The sequence below is a fragment of the Lepidochelys kempii genome, chromosome 25 (genome assembly GCF_965140265.1).
Source record: "Lepidochelys kempii isolate rLepKem1 chromosome 25, rLepKem1.hap2, whole genome shotgun sequence".
Lineage (NCBI taxonomy): Eukaryota > Metazoa > Chordata > Testudines > Cheloniidae > Lepidochelys > Lepidochelys kempii.
The window spans coordinates 15392044-15405733 of NC_133280.1; the positions used below are offsets into that span (position 1 = coordinate 15392044).

Sequence of the window (13690 nt, forward strand, 5' to 3'; positions counted from 1 at the left end):
GAAACAAATACTGTAGGGCCTGATCCTGCTCTCATTCCTTGTGGTGTAAATCAGGAGAGACATCAGGGGACTGCAGATGGTGTCTAACCAGCAGGAGTGTTAAATTTGGTAACTTGTAGTTCAAGCAGGGCCTGTGCTTTAAAAGCAGCTGGCTGCTCTAGGGCCCGTTAGCAGCTGCAGCTGTGCGAGCAGGCAGGTTCAGCGAGGAGAGGCAGGGTTGAATACTGACGCGTGGCTGACCCAAATGCTGGGGCAGGCCTGGGCGTCGTGCGGCCGTTGCTGCAGGGTTCTCTGGCAGGTTTCCTAGGGATCAGTGTCCTGCTCTGGACAGATGAGTTGAAGAGTCAGGACAGAGCCAGCTGCAGCAGGACCACTTGTGTGCTGGTTAACTGGCCCGACTCTCTTGGGGATTGAAGGGCCAGTCCACACTGGCCCTGCACCGTGCATCGGCAGTTACACCTGTGCAAGAGTGGCTGCTGGGTCAGAACCGTCCCCTTGCCACCAGCATGCCCACTTTGCACAGGGGTGATCGCGGGACCAGGCAGGGCAGGGCCAGGATGGGGCGTTGAGTCTGCAGCCAGCTTAACTGTTTAGTCTGGTTAAACAATAGACCCACTGATGCAGATGCGGCCAAAGCTCAGCCCAGGAACTGCAGCCCCCAGCTTGCAACGCTCTATTCCTGAGGGGCCAGGCCTGGGCTCGGTGGGATGCAGCAAGCGATGGGCTGCTCCCTGCATTGTAGCTGGAAATGGCAGCTGGATGGCTTATTTTCCTTTTATAATTTAATTCCCGCACTCCACTGATTAGCTCCAGTCACAGGGTGCTCCAGGGCCTGGCCAGGGCAGGGCTGGCACGGGATGAGCAGGCTTTGTTGTAGATACCGGGTATGTCTTTCGCTCTGCAGGGAACCAGTTGACAAGGTTGGTGTGGAAGTTAACAGCCCATCAGGTTGGATGGCAGGGCTGGGGGAGCGACAGACAGTCAGGAGGTGCCATTGGTGGGGGATGGGGATGTGGGACCCTGATCACTGCAGAATTGTGGATCTCAAGGGAGGAAACTTCACACATGGCCGTCTCCTTCCCCAAGGCACCAAGCCGACACCCAGACAGGCTGGGTGCCTTACAAGTGTGGCAGGAGAATGGCCTCATTCCTGTCTCCAGGGAGGGTTTGATGGTGGGCAATGCAGGGAGGAGATGGGGTGGGGGGCTTTGTGTGCTGATGCCCAGGAAAGGCCAGTCTGGAAGCCCCCAGTGCAGGCTACGTGGGACAGCGCAACCCGCCTGCCCTGGTTTAGTGGTGATGCCAGAGCACAGCTCTGGCCTAGCTAGGGTCTGGCCATTGCCCCTGTGAGCACCTGGCCAGCTGGCTCCTATGCAGCCCCCTCCCACTCTCCGTCCGCCTGCCACATGCAGCGGCCACGGTCCCCCCATCTCTCTCCTGCTCTGGGCTGCTGTCTTCTCAGTGGGGTGCACTGGAAAGGCCCGGGGATGCTCGGTGAGCTACAGCCAGCATAAGGCCTCGAGGTGGCTTCACGCTGCAGCCGGAGATGCAAAAACCCTCCATCGCCCCCCCCCCCCCACGCCCTCCCCCAGCCATGGGGCAGCTGAGCCAGCACCAGGGCAGCCCTGTCCTGCACTCAGCTGCTTTCCCTGGGGGTGACTGTGTGGGGGTGGCCCGGGCAGGGCTAGGTCAGTTCTGCCCGCTCAAGGGCAGCACATCCCGTGCATGGCCCAGCCGGGCAGGGGTGAAGCCAAGGGCAGGTGGTGACAGGCAGCCCCCCCCCCAAGTTTAGCAGAAGACGGAGACTGTGCAAGGCAAAGCCACCGCCCCTCGGGCTCCAGAGGGTTAATGGGCTCCCTGGCCTGGGGGCTTGTTCTCACTCCCCTGCCCAATCCAGGGATGCCTCGCTGTAACCGAGCCCTCGCCAGATCAAAGGCTCCAGTCGCGCAATCAACACCCCCCTCTTGCCTGGTGGCTGCAGACGCCCTCGGGAGAGCCGGGCTCCGGCACTGCGCTTTGTCTGCCCGGCTCGGCTCGGCTCGGCCCGGCCCAGCCATGGGGCCGGCCCCTGCCAAGGCCCGGTTTGCAGCTGGCCTCCTCTGGGCGCTGCTGGGCGCGGCGCTGGGGAGCCGGCTGGAGCTCCCGCTTTTGAAATCCCTGGGCCTGAGCGCCAAGCCGACCCCCAGGGCCCCGGCCCCGGTGCCCGCCGTGCTGTGGCGGATCTTCCAGCGGCGAGCGCTGCCCTCCCCCGGGGACACGGCGCCCGGCCGCGCCTGCAGGGTGGAGGAATTTAATGTCCCGGGGAACATCATCCGTGTCTTCGCTGACCAAGGTACAGAGCCTCCGGGATGCTGGTTTGGGGGCCAGCCCGTCTGGGGTTTCTTCCTCACCCCCGGCTGCGGGCGCCTTGCCCCGTCGGGGAGCCTTTGCGCCAGGCCGAGTGGCGTTCGCTGGCGAGAGGCAGTGGGGGCCAGTGGTCGGAGCAAAAGATTGGGCCCTGGGACTCCTGGGGTCGAGTATCAGCGCTGCGCCTGACTCGCTCTGCAAGCTCAGGCAGGTCGCTGCTCTGTGCCTCAGTTTCCCCAGCCCTAACGTGGCAAATAATCTCTCCAGAGTGAGAGGAGTAGGAACGTTTGTGAGACACGTTGGGATCCTGCAGGACAGTGCTAGGGCGACCAGATAGCAAGTGTGAAAAATCGGGACGGGGGTAGGGGGTAATAGGCCTCTATAAGAAAAAGCCCCAAATATCGGGACTGTCCCTATAAAATCAGGACATCTGGTCACCCCGAGCTGTGGCTGAGTTGTACCTCCACCCTTGCCCGCTTCCTCTCACATCCTGGGAGGGACTTTTTCTATGACTGGCGCTTATCTAAAGAAACCACCAGGACAGAAGACGCTGGGGATGTGATTTCAGTGCCCTGTAGTGCACGTCCCCGGAGCACTGTCCTGGCCCTGTCTGATACCCACCCTTCAGTTCTGTAATACTCCTAAACGGAAGGGCCCTTATTTCCCATAAGCATCAGGCCTGCACAGATTTTAAAGGAACTGGGGACAGTGGGGCTGGAGTTACGGTTCCTTAGCTGGGTGCGATTAATGCAGCTGCTGCGTCTCCAGTGGCTTCACTCAGGTTTGCATTCTTGTCTTCCAGTTAGGGCAGAGAATGCAGCAACGATTGAGCGCCCAGCGCGCTGGGGCCTGGCACAGCACCAAGGCCTGACTGGGTCTCTCTTTGAGCCTGTGGCACTGGCTGCAGGCCTGGCTCCCACCCCATCATTTGATCCTTGTACCTTAGCTGGACTTGCAGCATCTCCTGCTGTTTGAGCCCGGGGCCTCTCCGGGCCCTTCCCCGTTGTTTGCTAGACCTTAGGCTGAGGCCCCACTAAACTCGCTTCTTTAGTGATCTGTTGTTTCCAGGTGAAATCAGGGTCTGAGTCCAAAGGGCCCAGCAGACCGGTCCTGTTCTAGCAGTTCTTGGTACAGCAGCACCAAAATGAGCAGGACCTTCTGCACTCCGTGCTGTGAAGGAGGCAGGTGTTATCCTTCTCTTACAGATGGGGAAGCTGGTCTAGTCACTCTCCTAGGATCAAACAGCGAGCGGCAGAGAACCCACGAGTGCTGACTCCCAGTTCTATTCTTCAGCCACAAATTCAAACTACTCAGCCCCAAAGCTTAGGCAGACCTTTGCCTCTGGTGCTGGCTCTGGCTTGTTACTCTTGTGCAGTCTGCCACTTTCTCTTAGCCAAGCAGCTTTCACCCAGCAGCAGGGACTCGTGGATAATTATTGCCATGGGGAACCTCTGCTGTGGTGAAGCTTCCAGATGATGCCAGGGTAGTGGGAGCCTCGCGCCCCAGCAGTGACTGGCTGAGGGGGCAGCTGTATCTTTAAAATATATGTCCTGAACCAGGGCCCAGTGTGTGAGCGAACTCTCTGGGTTGCCTGTATCCTCTGGGGGGCAGAGAAGCACGCCCCTCAGCTCCCCACCCGCAGCATGGAGTGGGATCGCATCCTCCTTCCTCGCACTGATCAGAGGGTGGGAGTGAATCTGTCAGACTCGTTCTGCTCCTCAGGAGAGCCCTGACTTTGCACTGGGAGAGTCGCAGAGCAGAGCTGAGTGTGGACACGGACAGCGTGCGGCATCCAGGCGCAGGCTGAGCCAGGAGTGTAGTTGATGGTCAAGGCAGGTATTGGGGAAGTGAAGTTTGCCCACTTCTCATCTGGGGAATGAGGAGTTCAGGTCAGGTCAGGTTTATCCACTTCCTTTTTGGCTGCTTTGCTACTGCTCTGAATCTCAGTGTGTGTGTGGGGAGGCCCCTCCTGCTCAAAGAACGAATGCCACCTCCTCTGTTTTCCTTCCCTCAGGCCACTTCATTCACAGTGGGGAGCCCAAGACTTTCCTGTGTCTGGAGAAACGTCTGTACTTTAATTTCTCTGTGTTGGAGGAGGGGGAGCAACTGACAATGGCTCAGCTGGAGATCAACTTCAGCCACAACTCCTATCACACTTCCAGCGGCAGGCAGGTCTTTGAGCTGCGGCTGTACCAAGCCCTGCAGATGTCTCTGCGGGGAATGCCCTCCCACATGTACAGCCACAAGCTGCTGGGGGCGCAATCCTTCGCGCAGCTGCACAAGTCCCTCCTCTTCAGCCTGACCGAAGTGGCAAAGGGCTGGAGAACCCCCAGCAAGAACCTGGGCTTGATCCTGGAGATCTCGGTGGGCAGCGGGGACAGCGCCTTGGCCTTGCCGCCCCGAAGGCTGCAGAACCTCTGTGCCAGCATCGACTCCTTCCTTGCCACCTCGCTGTTGGTGGTGTCCCTCAATCAGAAGCAGTGCCAGGCCTCCAGGAAGAGGCGAAGCTCCTATTATACCCCGGTCACTCCAAGCAACCTCTGCAAGCCAAGGCGGCTCTACATCAGCTTCAGTGACGTGGGCTGGGAGAACTGGATCATCGCGCCGCAGGGATACATGGCCAACTATTGCCTCGGGGAGTGCCCCTTCCCGCTGACGGCAGAACTCAACAGCACCAACCACGCCATCCTCCAAACCATGGTGCACTCCCTTGACCCAGAAGGAACCCCCCAGCCCTGCTGTGTCCCAGTGAGGCTGTCCCCCATCTCCATCCTGTATTATGACAACCATGATAACGTGGTGCTGAGACACTATGAGGACATGGTGGTTGATGAGTGTGGCTGCAGATAATGGAGCTGCTGATCGAGATGTGAATAGGAAATCGAATGGGTCTCAGAGAACGGTCAACGGCTGGAGTAACTGGGATTTTTGGTTGGTGTAATAGGTCAAAACGTATTAAATCTCCTTCATGTGGGTGGGTAGGGACCCTCCCTTCCATCCCTTGGTGCAGTTAATGGCGGAACTACCCCTTTGATGCATAGTGGCAAAATGCAACCTCAAAGGGGAAGCTCTTGACTTCTGGCATCAAGAGGATAATGCAGTTTGGGATTCTAATGTAAGGCTGATTGGCTGGAGGCATCAGGCTTCCAAACTCCCACCTGCTGGTGGTTTCATCCACCTGGAGCCTTGCTGGGAACCTGGTGAAATCTAATGGTGATAGTCTGAGCCTCCCCACCTCCCTCCTCATGCTGCCCCAGTGCTGAGCAGAGGATGGTGGCACCAGCTTGTTAGTCCCTGCACTCCTCTCCCTGTGCCGCCTTCCTCGGTTCTGACCTGGAGGCACTGGTGTATGGCTGGAGCTGGTGCCCATGACATTGAAGAATGAGATCTGCTGGCTCTTCAGTGCCCCATAGGCCCCGCACCCTTAGCTTGCCCACGCTGGTAGGAACAGCAGCACCGTCCACCATTGCTCTAAGGAGCAGCTCAGCTGGAGCCTCAGCTTCTTGAGCTAACTGGCGTGAGTTTAGCATGGATTTATTTTTCCAGAACAGGAAGACAATTTGGCTAAATTCTGCCTTCTTTCCAGTGAGTGAAGAAACGACCAGGCCTTTCTCCTCTACTGGGCTGCACTGCAACTAAAACATCACCTCTGCCTGGAGCCTGCTAACGCATTGCTCTTGAAAGGGCATTACTAGTACCAGCTATTAGATGCCAGGGCAGAGAAGGACAGTGGGGCCTGGGGAAGTGAAGTGACATGTTCTCAAAGTGAGAGAATTCTCACTGGAACATCCTAGCAATGTAAAACACACCTTTTTGTGGTGAAGACGTAGCCTAAGAGGTCAGGCTCTGGCTTTTGAATAATGCAAGAAGCCTGGCTTGGAAAATTTGGCCTAAATTTGTTTTTTAAGGAGCCATCAATTTTTGGTGTCCAACTTGATGGAGGGGTGCTGACTTATTGCAGGAAAAAAAATCCCAGTGGCCAAACTATTTCAAAACAAATTTAAAGAATCAATGAATTGTCTTTAAAGTATTACGTGTTACCTACTGAGCGTGAATCTAGTCGATAGCTGGGAATCAGGCAGATAGCTGCAGAAAGCAGTAGAAAGATGAATAGACAAGGTCTCCTTTTAAAAAAATGTTTTCACCTTGATTGTCAGAGTTCTCTCAGTAATAGGGACAGAAAACTATTCCCTGCCTCCTAATAATTATCTTAAGCTATGTTGCACTAGATAAGCAGCCAATACCTAAACAACATCCTAGTAAATAAATATGGGGGGGGGGGTGTAGAGCAGTGGCTTGCGCAATTATGTAATGCACTAGCCTGGCACCCATGGAGCAGTGAGGACTTGGCTCAGTGAAAGTAGCTTAAGAGTCATTTTAGCATGATTCCAGCTGACTCCATAAGGGTTTAACGCTATTTGTAGCAGGACCTGTGGCTACTTAAGTTCTTTACTTATTGCACTGTTGAAACAGATTGTGCGTGTTAAGGCATCAGTGGTATGTCCAATAGACCTCTTGGACTAGCAATGGCATTGTGAAAGGCAGGTCAAGTTTGCTATATTCAAGTCAGTTGCGTGAGGAACCTCTCTCTCTCCAACACCCTATGAATGAATTGCTGAAGCTGCCTGTCCTTCAGCTGAGAGGTAGGAGATGAAAAACAGGAAAAGGGATGACTTCTTAGTACAGAATTTCACAGGGATCCTTCAGAGCTGCAATGCTCAGCCTGAAGTCCAGAGGAGCTGGGGCAGTTGAAGTTTTAGTAGGTCTCCACTTACACTACCATGAGCCAGCACTGTTCTGAAAGTAAATCAATCAGTTTATTAGCTAGGGCTAAGGGATAGGTGGCTGAGGGATGGCCTGTTTTCTTCGAAGTGGAATTCATGTTAAAAGAAGATTGGGAATGTTTGAAGTCTTAAAGTAGCCATGCTTGAAGCCTGGGCAAAGTTGCCAGCTTATTCCAGTCTTTAAAGTCATCAACCACAGCTGCTCAACTGAAGCCATCATGTGACTTGAGTAATCCCTACCAGTGCAACTTTCCTTCCCTTCCAGCTGAAAACTTCTGAAATCTCCCCCTTGCACTGAAGTGTTCCTCTGTGACTGAATTTTAGACAAGTTACCATAGCAGGAACCGCCCACCCTCCACCCCACCTTCCAAAGGCACCAAGCACTGAACCTCCCCCTCTCCTGGTGTAGCTAAAAGAACATAGCAGTTGCTAGCTACCGCTACTTTACAAGTCACAGGGCCCTACGCTTTAGATCTGTGCACAGTGGCAACCTCTGTGTGTGGATGTCAAACTGGAGCTCAAAGTAAAGTTTTGCCTTTCAGTGACAAATACAGGACAATTATTTTAATCGCAGTGTTTTTTTGGGGGAAGATAAGCAGCAGCAAGGAATCTGAATTAGACTTGGAACTGTTTTTTAAATGTCAGTCAGATTGAAACTAGTGGAGACTTGTTTTTTTTGTATCTACCTTGTAATGTGTCTTGATAGAAAGGTTTCACTAAGTATTAACAGGAAAGACCTTTGTCCCTATGGGGAAATGAAAAGGTTTATCCACTTATTTTAATTAATTTGCAAAGACAATGTCCTTTCCCTACCCTACACAATGAATGTGTTGTGCTAATGGATATACCCAAATCTTTGTTGAACAGGAGCAAGTAAGGCTGAGTACTTTAAGGCTACCACAGTTCCAAACAGGTGACCTACTATTATGCACTAACATTTTCAGGTACCCTCTGCACCGCAGTTTAGGAAGATAACTGATTCACAGACATAGGCTACTGTGGTGTTCTAAGACATTTTACCCCCTATTATTCTGTACAGTGAAAAAGAACTGCATCAAAATCTAGCATCTAATTCCTTTATTAAATGTTTGATGCTAGTCAGATTAGTGACTGGTTTATAAGAACTACCAATTACTCAAATTTATAAAATATTTAAGATGTGGCTAGCCAACTTGAGTTTAAGAAATCTGTCAATTTCTTCTGAAAAAAACCTAGAAAGTAACAGTGACAGGCTCAAAAATCTGATCTGTTAGTGTTTTTCTTTTTAAATACTTACCCTCACCTCTTAATGTGGAGTTAATTCCTGGAATTAAACAAACTTGAATTTCTAAGAAAGAAAAGGAATTTTAGCTTTTGTTATACTGAGTGTTTTGAAAAATTAGTCTACAGCAAATTAAGGAACTCAAAGCTCAGTTCATTTAGGCCACACTTGTGAGGGAGGTTTTTGCTTTCCATCTAAATCTTCACTTGCATTTACCAAAGCACAAAGAGATGGATTAATGGGCTCTGTCCTATCCACCGTGCAGTCCAAACAATTAGAGGATTCTCACGCTAGCAGGGAAAGACAGCTATAACCATGTGCAATACTTTGTGGACCAGAGTGGACACATGAAATAACTACTTCAGTGATCACAGCCCCTGTGAAGATGCCAGTGCACTAACATGAAATATGCTCATAACATCAGCAGCCTGCTAAACTAAGCTGAGCTTGTGCTTCAGTCAGAAAGCAGTGTGAAAAAGTTTACTGTATTTGTACCTTAAATAGTGCTACTTTCAAATGCTTGACTGCTGTACCAAATGCAGTTGGTGGTGTCAAGACTGGGTTTATCAATCTAAACTATTAAGTCAGCATGTGTGAGCTGAACTTTTTATTAAAAGGACTTATTCAGTCACTATGTTGTCTCAGATTTACCACCAGAGCCATGATCAGAGCAAATCTGAGTTTTGATGAGTGACAGCTGCCCACTGAACATGCAACTTGAAAGGGGGTCAGATGAAAGCCTTAAAAGGGTCTTGCCGTTACTTCCAATGGGTTTTATGCAAGGAAGTATTCCCAGCCTGGAAGAAGTAAGCTCTAGCCATCAGTATTAAAAAAAATCAAGCTCCTCTAACAGCCTTTCATAAAAAGGGGAACTGATTACTGCCATATAACCTATGTAACATCAATGCATGGGCACAGAATGCCTCAGTGGGTTTCTAAACATTCCTATGGCATGCACATCTGGACAAGACCCAAAGGAGGGGGTACAGGTGGGGTACTTACCTTTAACCAACTTTTCACAGTTCATTTGCTTATCCATGTATGCTATAAACACACCACACTTTTGTACTAGTATGTGTTAAAATGTAATAAACTTGAAGTTTATACCATCAAACACTGGGCCAAATAGTCACAAATATTGTTTTTAAAAGGTCCAAAATGGTTCCTGAAATATAGGTCCCAGCTTGAATGCAAGAGCTCTTTATTAATTTTTTATTGATGACAAACAGGTTTAAAACATACAGACAAAATCAAAGGAGTAACAGTGCTTGCACTGTCGTCTGTGGATTTATAAAACTCAGAGTAACTGCTCCAAAGGAAAAAACAGCGCAAAGCAGAGGCAAGCATTCCAACCAGTGAAATAAAGGGGTTGGGGGAAGGGGGAGAAGGGGTTACACATCACTCAATGGATTGCATTGCACAAGGAGTTACAGCTTAAACCTATCTCAAATCTCTATGCAACTACGCAGCCTACCCAGAAGGGAAAAAAAAAGTAAAATGTTAATAAATAAAATAGTCCCTCTTACATGAAGGAAGGTGGCCTGTGTCTCCATTCTTTGCACATTATAGAAGTCTAAACTCTGGAGGCTTTTTATGAAACAAGAATGGTTGTTTTGTTTCAGGAAGGTTTCTAATTTTTTTTGCAGTTTATGAACAATTCACTGCAGGACTAAACACAGTGAATTTAGAACATCTGTTCTAAATTTCATGTGTACATTACCTACAAAACCTGTAGGTTTACTACTCTATGGGCGGGGGGGAGGAGACATGGAAAGCTACAGCAAATACAAGTTATGAAAGCAGATTGCTAATCTACAGAAAGGACAGAGTAATGCAAGTGGGTGTTTCCAAATTACAAGAGGTGGGTTTTGTTCTAAGTACATTCATTGAGAGGGTTGTTTTCTGTTTTTTTTTTTTAGTTCCTCAAAAAAAGACTAGAAACACTTGGAGCCCTTTGATTATAAAGCTAACTTAATTCGTAAACTTTAAAAAACATCTAGTTTAGTAATTAATTCACACACTACTGATTTTTAGCCAATTAGGAGGTAGAGGTTATTCTAATTTAGAGATCTGATAAAAATGGGTTAGTAGGAATTTAAGTTCTCTGTGCTGTTTCTAAAAAGGTTTAGACAAATAAAATGCTCCCAGTGTTCCCACTTGACTTGTTTAGGACACAGGTACAACTTAGAAATTGGATGGCTTTTTTATGTGCTGTTTTCAGTTTGACTTCCAACTACTTCTCAAGTCAGCACTGATGCCACAGCCATGTTCACTACCCAAAAAGCAGTCTCCAGGGTTGTTTTTAACTTCAACACCTGAATCATTCAGCTATCTGCATTAAATCACTAAAGAAGAAGCCACACAAAAGCCTAATCCATTGTCTCTAATTATACCCATCTATCAGAGGCCACCTTCCAACAACTGCCTGCTTTTTCCATTTATTTTTTTCCAACCTGCTTCAATATCATTGTAGAGTCTTTACTTCAAAACCAATATAATCCCCAGTTTCCAATACTTCCTCCCAGCATCAGTGGGAGTGAATAAAGCAGGCCTCCTAGCGTCTTTTCCTCCAGGGCCGAAGGGCACAGGAACCCATCCCCTTTTAAGCGCACAGTTCATCTTACAGAAAGGCTTGTTTTCACAGAGTAGAGTCCAGACAGTAGCCAATTAAAGCATACAGAAAACACTTCGAAACCCTCCTCCTGCTTGAGCATGCAGGCTCCTTTCACTCCTAACTGCTATCCATTGTAGGAAGAAGAGGCTGATTGCTGCAACTTTAAATCACACTGAAAGTTCTCAAGGTTGGTGCTCTAATTTAGATTTTTTTGTTTTTGTTTGTTTTACTTTTTTTTTGGTAAGCTTCTCAGAACAAGGATCTCCCAGGTCCACTACTAAGAATTCAGAGACACTTCTAAAAATTCAGTGCTCCTTTGAAAGAATCTCTTTAAAACCACCTTGTCACGAAATACCAGTTCAGAATGTGGGCGACATGATGACACTAGAATTTCAGAGCCAGTTTTGGACAACAAAACCTGCATCTCAGCGTTGAACAGTCACCATGTTCTGGCTGGTTTTTCTGCTTGGCTTACTGTCACTTTTCGGCAGGATCTTTCCTCTTTAGATACTCTGCTTTTAAAACGTCAACAGTTACTGCTAAAATATAGTACCTTTTCAAATGAGAACAACTCTGAGATGAGGGTTTTCCTCTCCCCTCCTGCTCTGAAAAGTGATGCCCTGCTCGCAAAGAGAAGTATGGAATGAAGTGAAACCTGCTTAAGGCCCTTCTCTCAAGCTTCGTTGACTGGGGGAGCAGGGACTGAGCTGACCACTCATTCTTTCAGGGCGAGTTGCCTTCCCAGTGAGGCGCCAGCCAGTCCTTTGGTGCTCTCTCCTCTCTCCGGTCAGTCTCCCTGTCTCAGTGAGCTAGCAGTGGGCTCTCACGCGCGCTCCTTTCGCTCTCCTCTCCGTTGGTTGGTTTCTTTCTTTCTTTCTCCTGTTGCTCTCACACAGTGGTGCTTCAGTTTTAGCAGTGGAAAACAGGTATCCATTTTATTTTATTTTTTTTATTACCCAGAATAAAATGCTGATGGAACTAAGCTCCACACAAGCTTAGCTCTTCTTCCTCAACCTAAAGAAAGGAAAGGACAACAGAATTCACATTAACCATTTCCCCCGGCCGTGTGCACTAGAGGGTGCTCTTAGGAACTTAAGTCATGAGAGTAAAGAAACACAGAACGGAATCTAAGTGCCTTACACTCTAATACTGTGACAGTCCTGTCACTCCACCATGTTGATATGCACGTTCACCCTGGTAAGTAGAGTCCTGCGACAGCGCCACATCCATCTGCGATTTAAACTCATCCCCAAGGTAACTGTCCTGAAATAGGAGAGAGTTTCTCTGTTAGGCGCCCAAACCTTTTGTAGCATTAGGGTTTCAAGAGCGTATGCTGCATTAAACAGCAAATGGGGTCGTGGCTGCCATGTAACAATTTTTCCTTCAGACTGTCCCCTAAATCAACCCCTTTGCCGATGAATTTCTACAGTGATTTACCCCGTGTAGTTGCAAGTATTACTGAAATGCCCAGTATTTGCAATAACGGTTTTAAGTTACTGGAATACGTTCCTCTTTAGGAATGGGTCTGATTTCAGGTTAGGGCCTATAGTGAAATGAAATTACCATGTAAAAATGAAGTGCAACATTTATGTGCCTGAATGCATGTGCAACACAGAGCTTAATGCATATACCTCAAGGGGAAATATCCTTATATTCAGACTGTGAATGCGTGGGAGAATGGCAATGTACTCTCAGATACTACCGGATACACCCCACCCCCTCTTCCACACATGACGCCTGGCCAAAAAAATCCACTTTGTAGCCTAGGGAGTTTACAGATAGGATCATTACACTCTTACCTGTGATAATTCTGGCTGGGAGAGTCCTGGCTGGCTCATCTGTGATGGCTGACTCATGGAGATATAACCCTGAGTCAGTGGACCCTGGGAGAATGGCTGGGACACCACATCTTGGCTCGCTTGACTGTTTGGAAGGTTTGACTGGCTAGTTCCAGGAATCCCAAAACGATTTTTCTGGCGCCCACCACGACCAGTCTTTCCTTTAGGTGTCCCACGTCCTGAAAAAGTTAGCCCCCGCCAAAGGAGTGAAGATATTTTATATATGTAATGATTTAACTTTGTTTCTAGTCAAATGTATACTGGTGGCTTAGCAAACTACACATTACATTTATTCAGGTAGCAACTATCTATGAATCTAAAGGTTTAGAGACAGTATAAAGTATACTGTTCGACCCTGATGGACAGGAAGTTTTCTTAGAGCCTGGCAGATAATCGGAAGCTTTATATCATGTCCACCAATTCTTACAGCTGAGGAAGGCTAAACCATCAACACTGCTGCAAGTTTAGCCAGAAGTGTTACCAGAAGCCATTGTAAAACACTCCCTCCACCTGGACCTCAAAATGCCGCTTCCATAGTGTCACTGGGAGGGAGAGTCAAAGGTAACGAAAATGGTATTTTTGGTCTGTATTTAATGATTACATACCTGCTGCCGGTCCATTAGCCTGCCCAAAATATCCTGGTGGTGGCATTGGTGGCATCACCAGGTTGAAAGGGATAGGAATGTTCATAGCAGTGACATGGCTGGGTCCAGCACTAATCATTCCAATCTGATCATGTGTTTGGAAGTACATGTTCGATGGGCGGCCTAGAAAAATGTAACAGCTCAATGTTATTGTCTCTCTGGATTTTTTGTACTATCAAAGCATTCCACAGAGCAACCTACAG

The 13690-nt window shown here is 48.9% G+C and overlaps 2 protein-coding genes across 3 annotated transcripts in view; one reads left to right on the plus strand and one right to left on the minus strand.

The window, feature by feature from the left end:
* The first annotated feature begins 48 nt into the window (after nt 1-48).
* Nucleotides 49-9505, plus strand: GDF1 (growth differentiation factor 1). Its single transcript, XM_073323820.1, has 2 exons — nt 49-2332; nt 4361-9505. Exons 1-2 carry the CDS (start codon nt 1849-1851, stop codon nt 5194-5196), a joined length of 1320 nt encoding a protein of 439 aa, XP_073179921.1. The 5' UTR covers nt 49-1848; the 3' UTR covers nt 5197-9505.
* An 84-nt stretch (nt 9506-9589) lies between these two features.
* Nucleotides 9590-13690, minus strand: part of UPF1 (UPF1 RNA helicase and ATPase) — a 28151-nt gene continuing 24050 nt past the window's right edge. For both annotated transcript variants that reach the window (XM_073323805.1, XM_073323806.1), the window contains exons 21-24: nt 13449-13610; nt 12805-13022; nt 12146-12268; nt 9590-12019 (exon numbers count right to left, since the gene is read on the minus strand). In XM_073323805.1, the coding sequence (XP_073179906.1) occupies nt 12149-12268; nt 12805-13022; nt 13449-13610 (500 nt within the window). In that variant the 3' untranslated portion in view covers nt 9590-12019; nt 12146-12148. The remainder of the gene's footprint in view (nt 12020-12145; nt 12269-12804; nt 13023-13448; nt 13611-13690) is intronic.